The sequence below is a fragment of the Lepus europaeus genome, chromosome 22 (genome assembly GCF_033115175.1).
Source record: "Lepus europaeus isolate LE1 chromosome 22, mLepTim1.pri, whole genome shotgun sequence".
NCBI lineage: Eukaryota > Metazoa > Chordata > Mammalia > Lagomorpha > Leporidae > Lepus > Lepus europaeus.
Window position 1 is genome coordinate 20,093,913 of NC_084848.1, and position 21,794 is coordinate 20,115,706.

At 42.1% G+C, this 21,794-nt stretch overlaps 1 protein-coding gene across 3 annotated transcripts in view; it reads left to right on the plus strand.

Annotated features, from left to right (window-relative positions):
* SEL1L (SEL1L adaptor subunit of SYVN1 ubiquitin ligase) overlaps positions 1–21,794 on the plus strand; it is a 68,873-nt gene that overhangs the window by 11,290 nt on the left and 35,789 nt on the right. For all 3 annotated transcript variants that reach the window (XM_062181830.1, XM_062181831.1, XM_062181832.1), the window contains 5 exons: positions 11,822–11,989; positions 14,211–14,316; positions 15,107–15,269; positions 19,073–19,126; positions 19,234–19,293. In XM_062181830.1, the coding sequence (XP_062037814.1) occupies positions 11,822–11,989; positions 14,211–14,316; positions 15,107–15,269; positions 19,073–19,126; positions 19,234–19,293 (551 nt within the window). The remainder of the gene's footprint in view (positions 1–11,821; positions 11,990–14,210; positions 14,317–15,106; positions 15,270–19,072; positions 19,127–19,233; positions 19,294–21,794) is intronic.

The following is a 21,794-nucleotide window of genomic DNA, read 5'->3' on the forward strand; positions in this document are numbered from 1 at the left end:
TTGAGACTGTTTGAGAGCCCCCAACCACCATTGCTTTCCTTAGCATAAGAAGACACTCTTACTGTTGCAAAGATTTTAGGAGCTGTATGTCAGTAAACAAGGGACAGACCAAATACCGTTTCATAATATTGCTGGAATCATTTCATGGATTTTTATACCTTTTTTATTCCATTCCATCATAATCATCCTTTTCTCTTGCTCAACTTATGCCATTTTTTGCCATTGAGAATTCCTTTAAGTTCACTCCTTTGTCCTTTTGACTAGATCCTGGTGGTCTTTCACAAGTGTTTTTCATCGGGCAGGACAAGATGTCACAAACTCATTTTATACCTTTCCTGACCCCAAAATGACTCTGAACCATTTCTATAAGGAATCTAGATTCTTTTTAGTTACATATTGCATATCACATGTAACAATGTAGGCACCAAGGATACACGTTGCTATTGCCTTGTCATAACTTGTAGAAATTTTTGGTGGAGAGAATTAGTAAATGTGTCATTCATACTGGTACTTCCAATTCATATTAACTATTACAGGGGTGGGCATTCGATGAAGCAACTAAGACACTGCTTGGGCTGCCTGAAGCACATATCAGAGTGCTAGTTTGAGTCTGGCTTCTGATTCCAGCTTCCTGCTAGTGCACACCCTGGGAGGCAGCAGCTGATGGCTCAAGTGGTTGGTTTCTTGCCACTCACATGGGAAACCCAGATTGAGTTCATGGCACCTAGTTTTGGCCTGGCCCAGTCCTGGATGATCTGGGCATTTAGGGAGTGAACCAACAGAGAGAGGATCTCTCCCTGTCTGTCTTTCTGTTTCTGTCTGCCTTTCAATTTTTTTTTTTTTTAATTTTAAATGAAGGAAAAAAAGAACTATTGTAGATGAGGTAACCCAAAGAGTTGGGTAGACAAGTTGGACTTAGAAGAATCAAGAGATTTTACCCAGCATCAAACTTGACAAATATTTTCAGTATCACAAGACACCAATATTTGACAAATATGTAAAGTATCACAAGATATAAACAAAGTGAGGTCTGTGAATGCCAGAGCTGCCCGTCGGTCCTTTCTTGCCCCAGTGTCGAATACACTGTGGCCCATATTCTAACACGTAAGACCTCCAACTGATGCATCTGGAGTTGTCATGCCACAGAAGAGAGCTATTTCTCTCATGTCATGAGATATCTCCAGTTTATTCTCTGATAATCACATAGTTAATGTGATATATAATGCATATGTGTTTATATATATATTTATAGGTATACATTCAAACTTAGACATTACCACTAACCATGGGACTACTGAATGCAATCTAAGATCCCTTTTTGCTTTTTTTGTCTTAAATATATAAATTGTGTGGTTAAAACAACTTTTAAACATTTAGATTCATCTGTTTCCATTTTTCAGTAATAATTTAGATATGTTTTCTATTTTTTTTAAAGATTTACTTATTTATTTGAAAGTCAGAGTTACAGCGAGGCAGAGAGAGAGAGGTCTTCCTTCTGCTGGTTTATTCCCCAGATGGCCACAATGGCTAGGGCTGAGCCGATCTGAAGCCAGGAGCCAGGAACTTCTTCTAGGTCTCCCAAGCAGGTGCAGGGGCCCAAGACTCGGGCCATCTACTGCTTTCCCGGGCCACAGCAGAGAGCTGGATCAGAAGTGGAGCAGCTGGGACTCAAACCAGCGCCCATATGGGATGTGGCACTGCAGACGGCAGCTTTATTTGCTGTGCCACAGTGCCGGCCCCCAGATATGTTTTCAGTATATTCTTTTTAAAAAAGAAAATGATTTATTTATTTGAGAGATAGAGTTAGGCAGTGAGAGGGAGAGAGAGAGAAAAAGATCTTCCATCTGCTGGTTCACTCCCAAAATGGCCACAATGACCAGATCTGAAGCCAGAAACCAAGAGCTACTTCCAGGTGTCCCATGCAGGTGCAGGGGCCCAAGGACTTGGCCAACTTCTACTGCTTTCCAGGCTGTAGCCAAGAGCTTGATTGAAAGAGGAGCAACCAGGACTAGAACCAGTGCCCATATGGGTTGCTGGTGGAGGATTAACCTACTGTGCCACAACGCTGGCCCCTGGATTTATTTTTAATAAATGCTAAGGTTTATATACTTGTGCACATTTATTATATAACAAATAGCATACAAATGGCTTTGTGTGTGTGCGGTTCCAACTACACTGAAACTTATGTGTCAGTTCTAAACTAGCTCCCTTTGTCAGCTTCTCATTCATAGTGCTGCCATATTAATCTTCCTGAAGCCTACCTTCTTGAAACTCTTTAACTCTCAGATTTACAACCCATTCCTACCTTCCTGTTTGCTGTGAGATGAAGTGTACACTTAGCACGATTCATAGAACCTTTCTTGTTGGGCACACAGCCTTCCGAATCATCTCCACAACTCCTCCCCACCAAGTATCCTTTTTCATCAGGGCTAAACCTTCACAGATCATCAAGTCACCAAATAGTTTATGCCCCTAGGCCTTTGTCCAGGTTCTCCCTACTACTTAGAATGCCTTCTGACTTCTTGCATAATCCTTCTATCAAATTTCTGCTCATCCTTAAAGGTAAACTTGTACTTCTCCTCTCTGAAGCAGTTCCTGAACAATCCAAGGGTAATTGGAAAGGTTACTGTGTGTGAGAGCTTCCTGTTTGGCCTCCTTGCTTTCATTCCTTCCCGCCAGTTCTTAACGGCAGCCAGACTAATCCTCCTTCCTACTAAGAAGCCTCCGTGCCTTCCTGTCCGATACGTAATCCAGACTTCTTCCCTTTACTGACAAGGACTTCCGTGATCAGGCTCCTCCCCTCTCTCCAGCTTTATCTTCTGCTGCTCCCCTGGATTCATGATTTCAGGTACACTTGCCTTCTTGCTGTTTCTTGAAGCCTGCACACTTACCCCCAACTGTGTTGGGCATCCCCACGAGAACATTTCCAGGCTCAGTGATTCACTAGGAAGACTTAAAGTACTTGGCATGTAGTTGCATTCACAGCTATGATTTGTTAACGATGGAAGACCACAAAACAGAATCAGCAAAGGAAAGGCACATGCCCTGGAGTTTGGGGGAACCGGAGGTAAGCATCCAAGGGTCCCAGGAGAGTCCCACAGCATGTGCTTACTTCCCCCAGCAGCAAATGAAAGCAGCACGTGGGAGGTGTTGCTTTTTTTTTTTTTTTTTTTAAAGATTTATTTATTTATTTGAAAGTTACACAGAGAGGGAGAGGCAGGGAGAGAAAGAGAGAGAACGAGAGAGGTCTTTCACCCTCTGGTTCACTCCCCAATTGGCCACAACGGCTGGAGCTGCGCCAATCCGAAGCCAGGAGCTTCTTCCAGGTCTCTCACATGTGTGCAGGGGCCCAAGGACTTGGGCCATCTTCTACTGCTTTCCCAGGCCATAGCAGAGAGCTGCATTGGAAGTGGACAGCCCAGACTCCAACCGACACCCATATGGAATGCTGGTGCTTCAGGCCAGGGCATTAACTTGCTGCACCACAGCACCGGCCCTGAGATGTTGTCTTACTAGGAAAGCTCATTAGAAAATCAGTGCCTGATATTTTTACTAGGGGCTAGTTAGGTTGGTATCCTCTACCTGGCACAAAATGGTAGGCTCCCTGAAGGAAAGCAGGTGTTCAACATAAGCCATATTATCTAAGTGACCACTTAACAGTTGGGATAATGGGAACTCTGGAAAAGAGAGTCTCCAGATATCAGCGAAGGGCCAACCTTGTAAGCAGGCCTTTTCAAAGAGAGAAGTTTACTCCTGCTGTGTTAACTCCTTTCTGCACAATCCACCCTCCCAGTCATTGGCCAAAACATCATTACAATAAAGTTATTGTAACTTCTTAGTTGTCAACCTATACCCTGAAAATCACTTACTGGTTTCAGTTATACCATTCAGGAGTCATGTACTTGTCCAGTTAAAACAAATTCCAATAAACATAATGAGTCTACATTAGAAACCAGTGGCTTCTTCCTTAAGTTTCTGCCCTGGCATTTTTTGCATGGCCTAAAACTTAAGGCATGGTATGAGTGGCCAGTAGATTGATTCTGGCCTGGAAGCCTTTTGTGACTGAGGCAATGTCTTAAGAGTCAGGGTATACAAAGAGCAATCCCAGAGGGTGTACATGATAATGCTGGAAATAAAAGACTGACAGTTGTTGGGGTACCTCAAGCAGGCCATATGTTAGGCAGTACTATGTGATCTTCTACCATTGGTGGCTTGCCCTGAGGTTCCTAGTCAAGCCCAAATAATTTAGGGCAGTCCTTGATTTCAGAAGGGCTGCCAGTTGTTTTCACATGGATTTGATATCCATCATACCAGTCCTTCTGACTAATGTGTGTCCTTACCATCTAGACATTGCCTGCATGAGACATGCAGGGACGGAACCACCTCCTGCTGTCGTAGAGCCAGCCCTGTCAGGTGGATCAGCAGGCTCAGCAGTGTGAATTAATAACACTCTCAGCACCTCGGAAAGGTACACAGTTTTTCTTGAGAAGGAGGTGGAAGCTTCTAGAAACCATTTTTTTCAAAAACGAAGATCTTCAGTGCTCTCTTCCCCCCCACCCCCCCATGTCTCCCCAGGTACATGAGTTATGGGTTATTTTCTGCAGTTCTTAAGTCACTGTTTCCATTCAGAAATTACAAGTTTACATTTCTGATCACCCCCCACTCTTATGCTGGTGTTTTGTCTGAAAGGGTTGTATGCAAGAGCGGCAAACATTTTTATATAATTTAACCAGAAAGACAACATGGTCCAGAATTAGGGCAAAATTCTTGGTTTCCAAAAATTTTCAAAATGGGTTTCTATAACCTCCTATCTTTTTACCCTGACCTTTCTCCCATGAGCCTTGAAACAACCGATTGCTCTCTGAGGACTGCTGCACATAGTAATCGTTTTGCACTGAGGTGCATGCAGCAGGGGGAAAGGCAAGGGGTGCAGAGTCAGGTGATCAGGCCCTTGTTGCAAACTACAAGTAACCAGGAAAGCCAGCCATGAGGAGCCAACAGCATGGCAGCGGCTCCAGACGCAGTCAGGAGTTGGATTGACCTGCCACTTAGCACAGGCGCGCTGTCCCTTTGATGAACTCACTCCCAGCTTGCAGCTGTTGACAATACTCAGAAACTCAAAATGACATCCGTCAGAATGGCGTATCAGAAACAGACAGCTGATCAGCATCTGCATTTCAGGTGATCCTATTGACAAGCCATTTCCTTTGGGCACTTGTATGTGACCCTGGAAGTCCAACAGTATTCATGATTATTTTTCACGGTTCGTGGTTTTCACAGAGAGCTGTCCTAACCATGCAGGGATGCAGAGTCTGACTTCTCTTTAGCCTGTGCCTATTTTGAATTCAGCACAGCTCTCACTGGGGTTGAAAATCCACACTAGACAGTGTGGTTTTAGCTTACATTCAAGTCTGGGCAGTTAAGATCTGTGCATACAGGATTCAAAAAAATCAGAGACTTTTCTTTAGCAGTAACAGAGGTGAGATCCTGCAGGGTCAGCAAATCCAAATGATAAGGGAGGCTTTTCTAATCTTTTTTTGTCTTATCAGTATTAGCGTCCAAATTGACCTACTAGAAAATATGCTTATCAGGCTACATCTTCAGCCTTGAGAGGCAGATCTCTGCTTTCACAAGAGCTCCTTGGCAAGCTAAAACCCGCTTTCAAAAGTCTAAAAGTATATCTCCATCTGTGTATCTGTTCTTTTTCTCGTTATCTCCCTTTGACAAGAGGCTCCAGAGAGCAAAATCCTGTGCCTTCCATAGCAGAAACCGTACATTACAGAAACTCATTCTGTTTCCGGTAATCAAAAAGTTTAAATTTCAACCTGCTCATTGCTTGTAAAAATCTAAGAAGTTGGGTCCCATCAACACCTTTCTTGTTTGTCTTCCCATGATCAGGATGATTCCTGTGGCATTTATGAAGCTATTTAACATTTTATATCAGTTTTGACCATACATCCAAAGGCAATAGAAGCAGAATACAAAGCCACTAAAAAAAAAAAAATCCATTGTTTTCTTCTGGTCACAATTTACTCAAACTCCTAACAGTAGGTTTAGCATTTGCAATGTTAATATTACAGCTGCCATGGAAGATGCAGGCTGGGATGCAGTGAAGGTAGGGATAGGGGGCCAGGGAGCCTACTGCAGCCACAGCACCAGCCAGACTAAAAAAAGTTGCAGGAGGGCCTGTGCCGTGGCTCACTTGGTTAATCCTCCGCCTGCAGCGCCAGCATCCCATATGGGCTCCGGGTTCTAGTTCCAGTTGTTCCTCTTCCAGTCCAGCTCTCTGCTGTGGCCCGGGAGTGCAATGGAAGATGGCCCAAGTGTTTGGGCTCCTGCACCCACATGGGAGACCAGAAGGAAGCACCTGGCTCCTGGCTTCGGATCAGCGCAGCACTGGCCATTGTGGCCATTTGGGGAGTAAACCAACAGAAGGAAGACCTTTCTCTCTCTCTCTCTCTCTCTCACTCTCATTCTCTCACTGTCTATAACTCTACCTGTCAAGTAAAAAAAAAAAAAAAAAAGTTTCTGGAATATTGCCTTCCCCCACTTTCAAAAAAATTTATTTAACTTCATTTTTACTTGAAAGAGAGCCAGAGAGACCTTCCATCCACAGATTGACTCCCTGAATGCCTGCAACGGCCATGGCTGGGCCAGGCTGAAGCCACTAGCCCAGACTCATTCCAGTCTCCCGCTGAGTGGCGGAGATTCAGTTCTTTTTTTTTTTTTTTTGACAGGCAGAGTGGATAGTGAGAGAGAGACAGAGAAAGGTTTTCCCTTGTCATTGGTTCACCCTCCAATGGCCACTGCGGCCGGCACACCGCGCTGATCCGATGGCAGGAGCCAGGTGCTTCTCCTGGTCTCCCATGGGGTGCAGGGCCCAAGCACTTGGGCCATCCTGCACTGCACTCCCTGGCCACAGCAGAGAGCTGGCCTGGAAGAGGGGCAACCGGGACAGGATCGGTGCCCCGACCGGGACTAGAACCCGGTGTGCCGGCACCACAAGGCAGAGGATTAGCCTAGTGAGCCGCGGCGCCGGCCGGGAGATTTTCTTGAATCATCACCTGCTGCCTCCCAGGGTGAGCATTAGCAAGAAGCTGGAGTTAGAAGTGGAGCTAGGATTTCTGTTCAAGCATTCCAGTATTGAATATGAGTATTTCAAGTGGTGACCCTCCCTTTTCTTCATAATTTTTTATCTTAAACTTTGCTCCAGCTCCAGGACCTGATTTAACTTTTTTCTCCCAACTTGAAGTTGAGAACTTTGCAAATTTTAAACATTTTAACGTATCCCATTGAATTTGGGGACCTTTTCTCCTCTCATCAGGAGAGAACAAATAATGTAAGGCATTACCTGGGCTATTGTTTTTTTCCCTCACTTTAGCCAGAGCGACCAGAAACATCTGAGGAATTCAGTAAGCCAAGTCTCCTGGAGTTGATTTTGTCGTTGTATCACTCCACAGATAATATCTACCTCTCCCAGCAGACAGCAGCTCAGCTGCTGCTTCATACCGCGGATGACCCCATAACTGCATCAGCACTGAGGAATCGTCATGCCCTACCCGTATCTTCCTCTTCCCAAACCTTGCTTTAGCCATATTTCTGTCACCACAAGTGGGGTAACAGCTATGTTGGGGATCCCCATGACCATGCCCAGGTTTGATGATTTGCTAGGAGGCTGCCAAGGAGTTGGCATGCAGCTGTGTTCACAGCAGTGGAGGGATGTAAAGCAAAATCAACAAAAGGTAAAGGCGCAGGGGTGCAGTCTGGAAGAAACAAGGCCCAAACTGCCAGATGTCCTCTTGCAGGGGAGTCCTCTGGATGCAGGTGATTCCCCCAGCTCTAGGCTACCAACACATGTGGAATGCTGCCTACCACAGAAGCCCTTAGAGACCAGTGCCTGGAGTTTTTACCAGGGATTTGTCATAGAATTGCCTTCTGCCTAGAATTGTAGACTGCCAGAGGGAAACAGGGGTTAAGCATAACCACATATTTGTACAAACATTTAGGCATAGGGATTCATTTCTATAAATTAGAATGGTGAGAACTCTCCTAAAATCTGAGTGCACAGACACCAAGGGTCTAACTTACAAGCAAGACTATCAAATGATAACAATAGTGGGTTGTTTTCTGCAAATCACCTTATAAACAATTACTGAAAATAAATGAATAAATGGCCATCAACCAAGGAGTGATTACTTTGTGGTAAATCTGTATTATAGCCATTGTAAAAGGAAGCTATTTTCAAAGGTACATATTTTGTTGCAAATAGTAGAAAATTCTTCAAGCACAGGCAGAACAGAGGTTTATTTGGCTCATATAACCGGAACTCCATGGATAGGCAGTTTGGGTCTTATGCCATCAGTGACTCCAGGGTGTTCTTTTCCCCTATTTCAGCCTGCATAGTAGATTGACCTCTCATGTTTGTTGTCCGTGGTAAACCTGATGGTGGCTATACCTCTGAATACAAACAATATGTAGGAATGAAATGATCATTTTGAGATATGGTTGTCATTTTTAGCCCTTGTTTATACTCCTGTGGAACTGTGGTCTTCCTGCCTTTGTTAAATATTATGATTAGTGGCAAGTTAAGCCTGTGAATATACAGTGGATTAAAATCATGTCTTTGCAAAAACTGATGAAGAGGGGAAAGGAGGAACGAGATTGGAAGGAGCAAGGGATTGAGGGAAGTGTGCTTGTCTTAGAGTACATGAAATCTGTTCTCTTTATGTTAATAAAATTTTTAAAAAGAAATATTACTCCTGTTTGGAGATAAGAAAGTTATCTCTCAATAAAATTATAGATAAAAAAGATTATTTTGCTCAAAATGCAGTTAGGAAGTGGTAGGATTTGCATCAGGTGTTCTGACTCTAGAACCTATACTCTTCATCAGCAAGCTTTGCTACCCAATTAAAGTCTCCAAGTAAAAGCAGCCAGTGAGGGTGGGCGTGTGACTTAGCATCTTAAACTGCCACTTGAAATGCTCGTGTCCCGTATCAGATTGCCTGGTTCAAGTCCTAGGTGCTCCAGTTCTGATCCAGCTTCTGTGAAGGTGATCCTGGCAGGCAGCAGATGATGGCTCAGATAGCTGAGTCCCTGCTACCCATGTGGGAGGTCCAGGTGGCTCTAGGAGGTGAACCAACAGATGAAGGGTATTTGCCTGCCCCTCCCTCTCTCCCTCTCTGTCACTCTTTTTAAGTAAAAATAAATAAATAATAGCAACCAATGGAGTTAACATGTACTCAGATCTGTTATGTGGGATTCTAGGCTTAGTCCTAGCCCTCTGGTCTCATCTGCCTCTCACTTGATGTTCTTAGGCTTACCCTTGGCATCAACTGCTATCTATGTGCTGAGAATTTTCTCCTTACAATCAAAAAGATGTCTAAGACATTTTCATTTTTTCAATAGCCACTTGATACATAGCAGGATCAAAACTTAACATGTCTCTCTCTCTGTTTCCTCCCTACCCAGTAGCCTATCCTCCTTTAGCATTCTGTACCCTAGTAAGGGCAGCCATCTACCCATACCTGAAGCCCAATACCTGGCAGTCTGTCCTCTTGTCCACACATCTAGTCCACCCGTAAGTGGTACCAAGTCTACATCCTTAGCATCGCTTGAATGTGCCCCTGTCTTTGATTCCATTGCCCTTCGCAAGCTACTGTTACCTTTCAAGTAGACTAGTGTCTCCATTCCATTGTCCACTCTCTAAATATTATGTGTGAGCTTGTCACTCCCACTTAAAATTCCTCAGTGAGTTTCCTTTGTTCTCAGGATAAAAGTCCAAATTCCTTATTAAGACTTAAAAAGACTTGGGGGCTGGCGCTGTGGCGCAGCAGATTAATGCCCTGGCCTGAAGTGCTGGCATCCCACATGGGCACTGGTTCTAGTCCCGGCTGCTCCACTTCTGGTCCAGCTCTCTGCTGTGGCCTGGGAAAGCAGTAGAGGATGGCCCAAGGCCTTGGGCCCCTGCACCCGCATGAGAGACCTGGAAGAAGCTCCTGGCTCCTAGCTCCTGGCTTCAGATCAGTGCAGCTCTGGCCGTTGTGACCAACTGGGGAGTGAACCATCGGACGGAAGACCTCTCTCTCTCTCTCTCTGCTCTCCTCTCTGTGTAACTCTTTCAAATAGATAAATCTTTAAAAAAAAAAAAAAAAGACTTATAAAGAACTCCCTACTCTGAATTCTGCATGATCCTTTAGCCACTTCTCTTGTCTATTTTGTTACTCATTTGATTCACTATACCTGATGTTCCCTCTGCCTGCGGAATTCTACCACCGTACCCCACAACCTTTCATGCACTCCATCTCATGCACATTCTTGGAGTTCAGTCCCAGGTTCCTGACACCCGAGGCTTCTGTTCTGTAACATCTGTACACTAATGCCTCTTTCCTTGCTAGGCAGTAAGTTCTGTGTAGCGGACACCTCTGCTGCACCTCATTTCCAGCGTCTGGCGTAATTCCCAGCACCTAGAGGTACTTAGAAAAAAAAATCCTAGAGTAAATTAAAGAGATAAACTCTACCCTTAACAAGTTCAAAGTCTAGCAGGAGCTAGAATATGGTAAATGAAAATAATAACCTCAGTACATGAGATCAATACTCTTATAAAATACTGTGGGATCACAGAAGAGTATGTAAGTGATTAACTTTGCCTGAGGGGCCATTTTTCCTTTATAACTTCATATTATTGCATAAATTAACTTATAACACTTAGGAAAAAAAGAGTTGTGCTCATAGTGGAATTAATTCAATTGTATTTGGCCTTTTTTTTTTTTTTTTTTTTTTTTTACAGGCAGAGTGCATAGTGAGAGACAGAGACAGAGAGAAAGGTCTTCCTTTGCCGTTGGTTCACCCTCCAATGGCCACCGCGGCCAGTGCGCTGCGACCGGCGCACCGCGCTGATCCGATGGCAGGAGCCAGGTGCTTATCCTGGTCTCCCATGGGGTGCAGAGCCCAAGCACTTGGGCCATCCTCCACTGCACTCCCTGGCCACAGCAGAGAGCTGGCCTGGAAGAGGGGCAACCGGGACAGAATCCAGTGCCCCGACCGGGACTAGAACCCGGTGTGCCGGCGCCGCAAGGCGGAGGATTAGCCTAGTGAGCCGCGGCGCCGGCCTTATTTTTTTTTTTTAAGATTTATTTATTTATTTGAAAGTCAGAGTTACACAGAGATAAGGAGAGGCAGAGAGAGAGAGAGAGAGGTCCTCCATCCACTGGTTCACTCCCCAGTTGACCACAACAAATGGAGCTCCACTGATCTGAAGCCAAGAGCCAGTAGCTTCTTCCAGGTCTCTACGTGGGTGCAGGGGCCCAAGGACTTGGGCCATCCTCTACTGCTTTCCCAGGCCACAGCAGAAAGCTGAATCAGAAGAGGAGCAGCCAGGACTAGAATTGGTGCCCATATGGGATGCCGGCGCTGCAGGCTGGGACTTTAACCCACTGCGCCACAGCGCCAGTCCCCCCCCCCCCTTTTTTTTAAGAGGCCTTATATTTTGCTCACTTGTGGGGCAAGAGTTTTACAGAAGACTTTTAACCTTCTAAGATTGTATCTAAAGAACTTGAGAAAATTGCTTCTTGGCCTTTTGGCTTAGGTCCAGTGAAGAATTTCAGACAGTCTAAGCAAGATTTAGTTGCAGAGTGGTCAATTAGTCATGCTCACTAAATTGACTTAACCCCAAGTCATCCCTAATCAAAAACTCTCTTACATTCCCCATTACAAATTTTAAAATATGGAGCCTTCAAATTCTAATTGCCAACATTGATAGTGTTGGATCCATGTATATTAGAGGTGCTGTTCACATTTAGATTTTTATTTCTTGTCTTTCTAGCTTTGACTGCCATTGAAGGCACAGCCCATGGGGAGCCCTGCCATTTCCCTTTTCTCTTCCTGGATAAGGAATATGATGAATGTACAGCAGATGGGAGGGAAGATGGCAGACTATGGTGTGCCACAACGTATGACTACAAGGCAGACGAAAAATGGGGCTTTTGTGAAAGTAAGTATTCCTCGGTAGCTTTGGTTTTGAGCAACATTCTGAAGGCCTTTTTCTAGCATCTTTTCTTCCTTGGTCTTAAGTGGTTTGTGTTGTGACATGGTTGTAGTCTTAAGGAATGATTGTAGGAGCTGGAAGCCTGTAGTGTATTTATTTCCAGGCTGTGGTTCAGCAATATATCACATCCCTGTCTTGTTTAAAGGTCTTCAGTTGGTGTGCACAGGGTGTTCTGTAAACACATCTGGCAGGATGCTAAGTTAATTAACATAAAGCACTTTTTGGCAATAATGGAAACAGATCATTACAATGAGGATTAATAGTGATTAGAAGAAAAATAGTACTTTTTTAAAACTATATTGACCTAGCGGCGCCGGCACACCGGGTTCTAGTCCCGGTCGGGGCGCCGGATTCTGTCCCAGTTGCCCCTCTTCCAGGCCAGCTCTCTGCTATGGCCTGGGAGTGCAGTGGAGGATGGCCCAAGTGCTTGGGCCCTGCACCCCATGGGAGACCAGGATAAGCACCTGGCTCCTGCCTTTGGATCAGCGCGGTGCGCCGGCCACAGTGGCCATTGGAGGGTGAACCAACGGCAAAGGAAGACCTTTCTCTCTGTCTCTCTCTCTCTCACTGTCCACTCTGCCTGTCAAAAATAAAATAAAATAAAATAAAGTAAAGTAAAATAAAATAAAATCTATATTGAACGAAGTATGATGTGCTAGGGTAACATTTGACAAATATATATAGTCTATTTCACCATCCTCAATGTAAATGTCAGTATAAAGCGGCTGAGCTCTACAGTTGATCTATATTTTCAGAAAGGAAAGTTTTCTGTGAACAGCAGATAATCTTGGACACACTTCCCTTTAATATCAAATAGCAGAAGTAGAGAATAGTAGATCTGATAGAATATTTGAGCATTCTTGGGAGATAACATCAAATACAGTCCATATTTTATTATAAGAAACCGTGACTGGGTACTCCAGTTTAATAATCACATTTTTTTTTAATTTGGCAATAAGAATTCAGTTCTTTTTCTATAATTATTGGTACCAATGCAATATTGATAAGTCTTAAATTTCTATTTTAAATGTTGTAGTATAGTAACAAAATAGTTTTTGGGAAATCTTTTTTTTTTTTTTTTTTTTTTTTTTAATTTTTGACAGGCAGAGTGGACAGTGAGAGAGAGAGAGACAGAGAGAAAGGTCTTCCTTTGCTGTTGGTTCACCCTCCAATGGCCGCCACGGCCGGCGCGCTGTGGCCGGTGCACCGCGCTGATCCGATGGCAGGAGCCAGGTGCTTTTTCTGGTCTCCCATGGGGTGCAGAGCCCAAGCACTTGGGCCATCCTCCACTGCACTCCGGGCCATAGCAGAGAGCTGGCCTAGAAGAGGGACAACTGGGATAGAATCCGGCGCCTCAACCGGGACTAGAACCCGGTGTGCCGGCGCCGCTAGGCGGAGGATTAGCCTGTTGAACCATGGCGCTGGCCTGGGAAATCTTTTTTAACAATTCTGTAGTTTGTTTTTTTTTTTTCAGTGTTGAAACAGTGAGTGTGAAATAATGTAGCGGGGACTGGCATTGTGACGTAGCAGGTAAAGCCATCACTTGCAACGCCAACATCCCATATGGGCACCAGTTCAAATCCTGGTTAATCTGATCCAGCTCCCTGCTAGTGTGCCTGGAAAAGCAGTAGAAGATGGCCCAAGTGCTTGGGCCCCTATATCTGTGCAGGAGACCAGGAAGAAGCTCCTGGCTTTGGCCTGTCCAAGCTTCAGCTGTTAAGGGCATTTGGGGAGTGAACCAGTGGTTGGAAGATATCCCTGTCTCCCCTTGTCTGTTTGCCTTTCAAATAAATAAGTCTTTTTTAAAAGTTTAGTGAATTTGACTATTAAATCAAGATATTAAACAAAATGAATTTTTCTAGTTCTTATTATATATTTAATCAAAACTTCTCTTTGTGAAAGTACACAGCATTCCAGATAGGGCAAAAGTATGCTTTATTTACAGCAGTGACTCTGACTACTTTTTTTTCTGACTACTACAGTGTTTCTGACTACTTTTTTCTAATAGCTTCCTATCCTTATTTTTACTGACTTTGACATATTTGGAACTAATAAAATATCATTAGTTGTGTTTGTATGTCTCTGCTAAAGGACGAATACTCATGTTTGATAAATAATTGGTATAGAACTAAAATCCATTTACCTGCACCTGCCATTATGTTTTTAGCTGAGGAAGAGGCTACTAGAAGACGACAGATGCAAGAAGCAGAAATGATGTATCAGACTGGAATGAAAATCCTCAATGGAAGCAATAAGAAAAGCCAAAAAAGAGAGTAAGTAGCATTGCCAAGTCCATTCTCCCCCTCAAGATAAGCCATGTTTCTGAACTGTAATGTCAGAGACAGAGGATTTCTTGAGCACCATTACCATTAGTGGGCATTAATGGCACTGCTTTTATTAAATTTTAGCTTGGTTGGATAAAAATGTTATAAATACTGTTTATAAGAATGAACAGTGACTAAAATAGAAGTAACTGATTAAAATTGTTTAGTTCCTAAGAACCAAGAATGTCTGTACTATTCAGAATTCAAAATAACATCAGCCAAGCATTGGGAATTGTGGTTGGGTGTGTTTGTGTTTTGGTTTTGCTTTATAATTTTTTATCTGTATTTAGGAATTTATACTTGGAAGGAACACAAAACAAACAATTGTCTTCTGCCATTTTTTGTTATTTTAATTTCATCTGACATTTGTTCTAGTCTATACAAAGATTCAAGAAGAAAATTGGAACAGTTGTCATTGGATTATTGACTACATACCATCATATCATATTTCTCTTATTGTAAATCTAGTCAACTTTAAATAGAAGGTTTTAGAATATTTGCTAGTGTGATTAGACTATTTCAAGATATTAGGACAACATAGAGAACTGGTACCTTATGTAAAAACAAAATAGCCAGGACATTATAGACATGTAAGTAGTATGACTTGGTAGAAATAAGATCAGAGGAATTCTGTAACAAAAGCAAATTATTTGCGCTGTATTTTAGTAGGTCTTGGAAAAACTTACTGCGGCAATTCTAAAACATTGCTAATTTGTTTTTTAATTGCTTCCATTTAAAGAGCATATCGATATCTTCAAAAGGCAGCAAGCATGAACCATACCAAGGCCCTAGAGAGAGTATCTTATGCCCTTTTGTTTGGTGATTACCTGACACAGAATATCCAGGCAGCTAAAGAGATGTTTGAGAAATTGACTGAGGAAGGTTCTCCCAAGGGACAGACTGTAAGTACATTCAACAGAGAATCTCTGTGCATACAGCACTTGATAATTTGACTGCAGTTTATTTTCTGTGTATATCCTACCTTCTTTTAACAAGTAAGACTGGAAGATGAAATATCTATAAATACTAATTTTGTGGCAGACCATTTTACCAATCTTCTTGGTAAACTTTTTCCTTAATTTAAGATCTTGAAAGCATTTTTGCAGTTGCTACAATTACATTTGTTGTTTTCTAAATCAGATCTGTAGAGAAGGAAATATGAAGGTAATTATTTTTTAGAGAATTTGCTATTGTATTTTTTCCAGAATTCAAATGCTGTTGTTAATTTTGGTGTTTTTAAAAAAGTATTTTCTTATAGAAACCATACCAGCCAATTAGAGAAAACTAAAAATACTAACAAAAGTAAGAAAGTAAACATCATGTATGTACCACTGAGATATGAGCAGTGGTGATATATTTGTGCATGTGTGCCCTTGTAGACCTTTCTCTTCACGTGTGTGTGTATGTATGTGTGTGTAGGTAAATGTTTTATTAAAAATGGGACGCCACCGTCACTATTGCTTTTTTTCTTTAAATAAACATTATTGAAAGGCAGAATGACTGAGGCTGGTGGAGAGGTGCATGGAAATCTTCCATCTGTTGGTTTACTCCCGAAATGACCACGAGCCAAGATCCAGGAACTCCATTTGGGTCTCACACATGGGTGGCATGGGCCCAAGTACCTCTGCTGCCTTCCCAGTTGCATTAGCAGGAAGCTGGATCAGAAGCAGAGCAACTGGGACTTGAACGTGTGTTCTGATGTGGGATCTGGCCTCACAAGTGTGGCTTAACTCACTCACAATGCCGGTGCACTATTGACTTTTTTCAATTAAGTTCTTCACCTTTCTCATCCAGCAAATTTTTGCTTCTTGTAATACCTACACTCACTATATTTCTATGGTGTTAAACCAAAAACTTCTTTATATCATTTTGTTCAAACCGTTAGTAATCAGTCTAGAACTATACCATTAATTTGGTTGTTATTTCTGAGTTAGCCTCCTGCCTTTTTTTATTTCCTGTGTTAGAGATAGGACCAGTTTTTCTGTAGAGTGTCCTATCTCTCCTTCTTCATAGTGTCCTTGGACATGTTTCTTTTTGCCTACATTTCTTGTAAACAAGATCTCACAGCTACAAGCTGATAAATTCAAGTAAAATATTTTTGGCTAGGCTATGTTATAAGCATTGTCCTATACTCCACATTATATCACTTCAGTTAATAGGTGGTATCTGGTTGTTTCTGCATTAGTAATTCCAAGGTTGACACCTAGAGTTGGTGCTGTTAGTACTGATTGACACCAGGATCTAGGAGACCATCACATTTTTTTTTTTTTTAGATTTATTTATTTTATTTGATAGGCAGAGTTATAGAGAGGGAGAGAGAGGGATGGAGGAAGGGAGAGACAGAGAGATCTTCCATCCTCTGGTTCACTCCCCAAATGGTCACAACGGCTGCAAATAGGCCAGACTGAAGCCAGGAGCCAGGATCTTCTTCTGATCTCTCACATGGATGCAGGGGCCCAAGCACTTGGGCCATTTTCCACTGCTTTCCCAGGCACATTAGCAGGGAGCTGGATTGGAAGTGGAGCAACCAGGAATCAAACCAGTGCCCATATGGGATGCTGACACTGCAGGTGGAGGCTTAACCTCTATGCCATAGTGCCAGCCCCCAACATTGGTTTTAAATGCCTTCAAATCATCCAGGATTACTCACGCTGCAGGAAAAAATTCAATCACAGAGAAAGTTGTTTTTCAGACTCATTAATCAATAACAGGAGTTGTACCCATTGTCTTCATTCGAACTAAATACCTCAGGGTTAGCACTGTGGCATATGGGTTGGGCATCTGCCTGCTGTGCTGGTATCCCATTGGGTGCCGGTTCTAGTCCAGGCTGCTCTACTTCCAATCCAGCTCCCTGCTGATTGCCAGGGAAAGCAGTAGAAGATGGCCCAAGAACTAAATACCTAACAAGTCTGTGGTTCTTTTGTATTCTTTTAGTTGTTAATTTATAAGTATTGTGTCTCCATTGCTTCCCTTTGTTTTCCAAGTCCTTTTCTCTTCTTTGCATAAATCAACTTAAATAAAATTTACACATATATTCTTTATTTTCAAAACCTTCTACTCTGAAGAATGGTTCTATTTTATAAGGCATTTTTCCCTCTGATAATAGACCCTTACAATGCCATAACACTTTACGTATTGCAAAGCACTCTCTCGGGGTACTTAATTCAAGCTGATTCAACAGACAAAGCCCTGGAATCACTGGCTGAGCACTGCAAGCCAGGTTTGATACAGCTCTCCTCTCCACAGTGCTATCTTCTGTGTGGTGATTTCTGGTCCTGGGCTGCTTCCATCTTATAATTACACCATCCAAAACTTGGGCCTCCAAGCCATCAGGAAGGGAGAAGAGAGAGCCAGAGGGTTCTTAGGGACGTGTTTAAAGGCCAAGCCCCAAAACATCTTATATCCCTTCTAGCCACAGCCCCAGCACAGGCAGAAGATGAGAAATGTAGAGGCACTCATGAGTATTGAGCACTGGCAGGCCCTGCCACACCTTACAACTTTAGATTGGGGCCAGCCCTGTGGCACAGTGGGGAAAGCCTTCGCCTGCAGAGCCGGCATCCCATATGGGCTCTGGTTCACATCCCAGCTGCTCCACTTCCAATCCAGCTCTCTGTTATGGCCTAGGAAAGCAGTAAAAGATGGCCCAAGTTCCTGGGCCTCTGCACCCATGTGGGAAGACCCGAAGTAAGCTCCTGGCTCCTGGCTATGGATCGGCGCAGTTCCGGTCATTGTGGCCAATTGGAGAGTGGACCATCAGATAGAAGACCTCTCTTTCCCTGTCTGTCCTCTCTCTAGGTAATGCTGCCTTTCAAATAGATAAATAAATATTAAAAAACAAACAAACAAACAAACAAAAAACTTGGCCAGCACCGCGGCTCAATAGACTAATCCTCTGCCTGCGGCGCTGGCACACCAGGTTCTAGTCCCGGTTGGGGAGCCGGATTCTGTCCCAGTTGCTCCTCTTCCAGGCCAGCTCTCTGCTGTGGCCCGGGAAGGCAGTGGAGGATGGCCCACGTGCTTGGGCCCTGCACCCGCATGGGGTGAACCAATGGAAAAGGAAGACCTTTCTCTCTGTCTCTCTCTCACTGTCCACTCTGCCTGTCAAAAAAAAAAGAGGAAAAAAAAACTTTTAGCTTATACTTTTGTGTCACCATGGATGATCCACAGAAGGCAAAGTACTGGTAGAACCTTACTGTGAGTTGGTTGTTGGGATAGTTTTAGAAAATCACATGTATGCTAGCATCGCTAAGTGATCTTTCTCTTTTAACCTCTTCAACTCGAGTCCTTGCTACTTCTTTTTATTCCTGGAAAGGTTTACCTTGCTAATCTCTTATCCTTTTTCATAGTATAGCCCACACTCCTTAGATAGAGAAATAATCTTGGTATAATATATAAGAATTGTTTTGTCTTCATGATGGCCATTCATAAACTGAAGTAAAAGTCATGTTTTTGTGTGTTCAGTTTTGTTTTCTAGTTAATATTTTATTAACTTGTCATAGTCTTGAAGCTACACTTTACTTGTTTAAAGTTACATTTAATTGTAGAATGCTAAGTGGATTTCTGAAGCTTCTTGATAGAGGTGCACTCTTGCATTCAAATCCTTTAGCAATAAAAATGTTTAAATCTTCCATACTGCATACTTATGTCTGCCTTGGATAAACTTTCACCAAAGAAAGAATGCTTACTTTTATCATTTTATTTTCAGGCTCTTGGCTTTCTCTATGCCTCTGGACTTGGTGTTAATTCAAGTCAGGCAAAGGTAATACTATTAAAACCTTATTGCATATTGCAGTGTTAATTGAATAAATAATAATAGCAGTTAAGTGTGCCTGTATATTTAGTAAGCATCTTTTTTTTTTTTCATAGGCCCTTGTGTATTATACTTTTGGAGCTCTGGGGGGCAATCTGATAGCACACATGGTTTTGGTAAGTATGACTTCAGTGGAAGAATAATAACATCAAGTAGTAGAAGAATTTCTAATTTACAGTGTCCACTTTACCAACCTTCATGGTGGGAATTTGCTTCTATTAATTAAAGGCAAATATTTGCTTAAGCATCTCTCAAATTCTTGTTAATATTACAAATGTAATCTACTTGTGAATTAAAATTTGTAGTGCCCACAATTTTTCTTTGAAATGAGTAGGTTGGCTGATTGCCCTTAAAATAGAGATCTGACAAGTGGCTCTCAAAAAGAAAGGAATTTTCTCTAAGTTGAAACTGCTTATCAGAACCATTTTTAGATTGGATTATCATTACATTTGACTTTTATTTTTAACCTAGAAACCTTTAATTAGGATATACAAACTTCATGCATTTCATATATACAAATTTAGAAATAGAGTGATTCTTCCCACCCTACCCTCCTCCCACCCATACTCCTACCCTTCTTATCCCCTCTCCTCTTTCTTACTTCTTACAAAGATCAATTTTTAATTAATGTCATACATATTAACGCTACCCTAAGTAAAGAATTCAACAAATAGTATGAAGAAAAACAAAGCATTCTTCAACAGTGGAGACAAGAGCTGTTTGAAATCATTGCATCTCAAAGTGTCAATTTCACTTCTGTTGGTTACCTTTTAGGTACTCTATTTGACATTGACATTGCTGAAGGACTTACTATACAAAAAACTGAGTCTATAAGAGACATTAAAGAGTAACTCTTCTGTATTACCAGACAGCATTAGTCACTTAAATAACTTAGTGGTAAATAAAAAACAATCTTTCCAACTAATTCTTTTTCTGCTAAGGGGTTTAATTTTCCTTCTGCTTTTAAATTGATTTGTGGTAGATCATATGATCTCTGATACATGTTACTGTGTTCAAATGAATTTGTTAAGTTCCTTTTTCCAGAATGTTAAGAGTAGGCTGAGTGGAAATGAGACTGAAAGCAGAAAAACCAGTCCCAAATCTGGAAAAGATCTGGTCACTGATGTGATATGAGATTTAAAAAAGAAGGAAAATTCACTGGAACCTGGGTGGATCCTAGCTCATTTTACTCACATGTGTTGAAAAAATATTTACTGAGCGTTTATCATTGAGGTTCCAAATATGAATGAAATATAGTACCTAACCCCCAATGAGTTTTTAATCCAGAAAGGGAGACATAAGTAGGGAGAACATTAAACTGCTGTGTAACAATGTTAAGGCACTCTAGGATTGGAAGGGAACAGGATTTAGAGGAGATACTTCTGAAGAAAGAGGCAGTTGCAGTATTTTTTGGTTTTTGTTTTTGTTTTGTTTTTTGAGGAATAAATGCATCCAAAAGAAAACAGTGCCCAGGCAGCAAGAGCAGTAAATGCAAAGGAACAGAGACAGGAGGAACATTGTGTCTGCAAAAAAGTACAGGCACTTTGATGTGCTGAATAGTGGAAGGCCAGGTAGTTCAAAAGATGGGCAGGTAGGTGGATGATGTGAAAGAACTGTAAGTCTTGCCCAGGAGCTTGGGCTTTGCCCTGTTACCAGGATAAGCCACTGAAAGAGATTAAACAATTGAAAAGCAAGGGTGTTACTCTTGCTGAAACAACACTTGCTAATTTAACATTTGTTCCATTTGTTTGTCTAGTCTACATTAACATTTATTCCTCAAACAATAATTTAAAAACTCAAGTGAATTCTCAAGAAATAAAAGAGATTATATTTTTGTATGGCAAACATGTCAAATATTTTGATAGGTTTATTATTTTCATCATTCTTCATTTTTTAAAAGATTTATTTATTTATTTATTTATTTATTTATTTGAAAGGCAAAATGACCAAAAAAGGGGGAAGGTCGGGGAGAGCAACAGAGATGTATCTTTAAACTGTTGGTTCATTTTCCAAGTTCCCACAACAGCCAAGGCTACAGTAGGCCAAAGCCAGGAGCCAGGAACCAAGGATGCCATCTGAGTCTCCCACATGGGTAACTGAGGCCCATACACTTCAGCTATGATCTGCTTCCTTGTTGGGCATATTAACAGGAAGCTGGAAGGAAAGCAAAGTAGCCAGGACTTGAAGCAATACTCTAATACAAGATGTAGTTATCCCAAGAGGCGACTTAACCTGCTGCACCACAATACTTGCTCTACCAGGCTTCTTTAATGATAGCTACACGTGTGGAAAAGGTACCTTAATTGGTGGGAATGTAAACTGGTGCAGTCACTGTGGAAGACAGTATGGAGATACCTCAGAAATCTGAATATTGAATTACCATATGTCCCAGCCATCCCACTCCTGGGAATTTACTCAGTAGAAATGAAATCAGCATCTGAAGGAGTTATCTGTACCCCCATGGTCATTTGCAGCACAATTCACAGTAGCTAAGAGATGGAATCAACCCAAATGTCCATCAACTATTGACTGGATAAAGAAATTATGGTATATATACACTGTGGAGTACAACTCAGCTGTAAAAACAAAAATGAGATCCTGTCTTTTGCAACAAAAT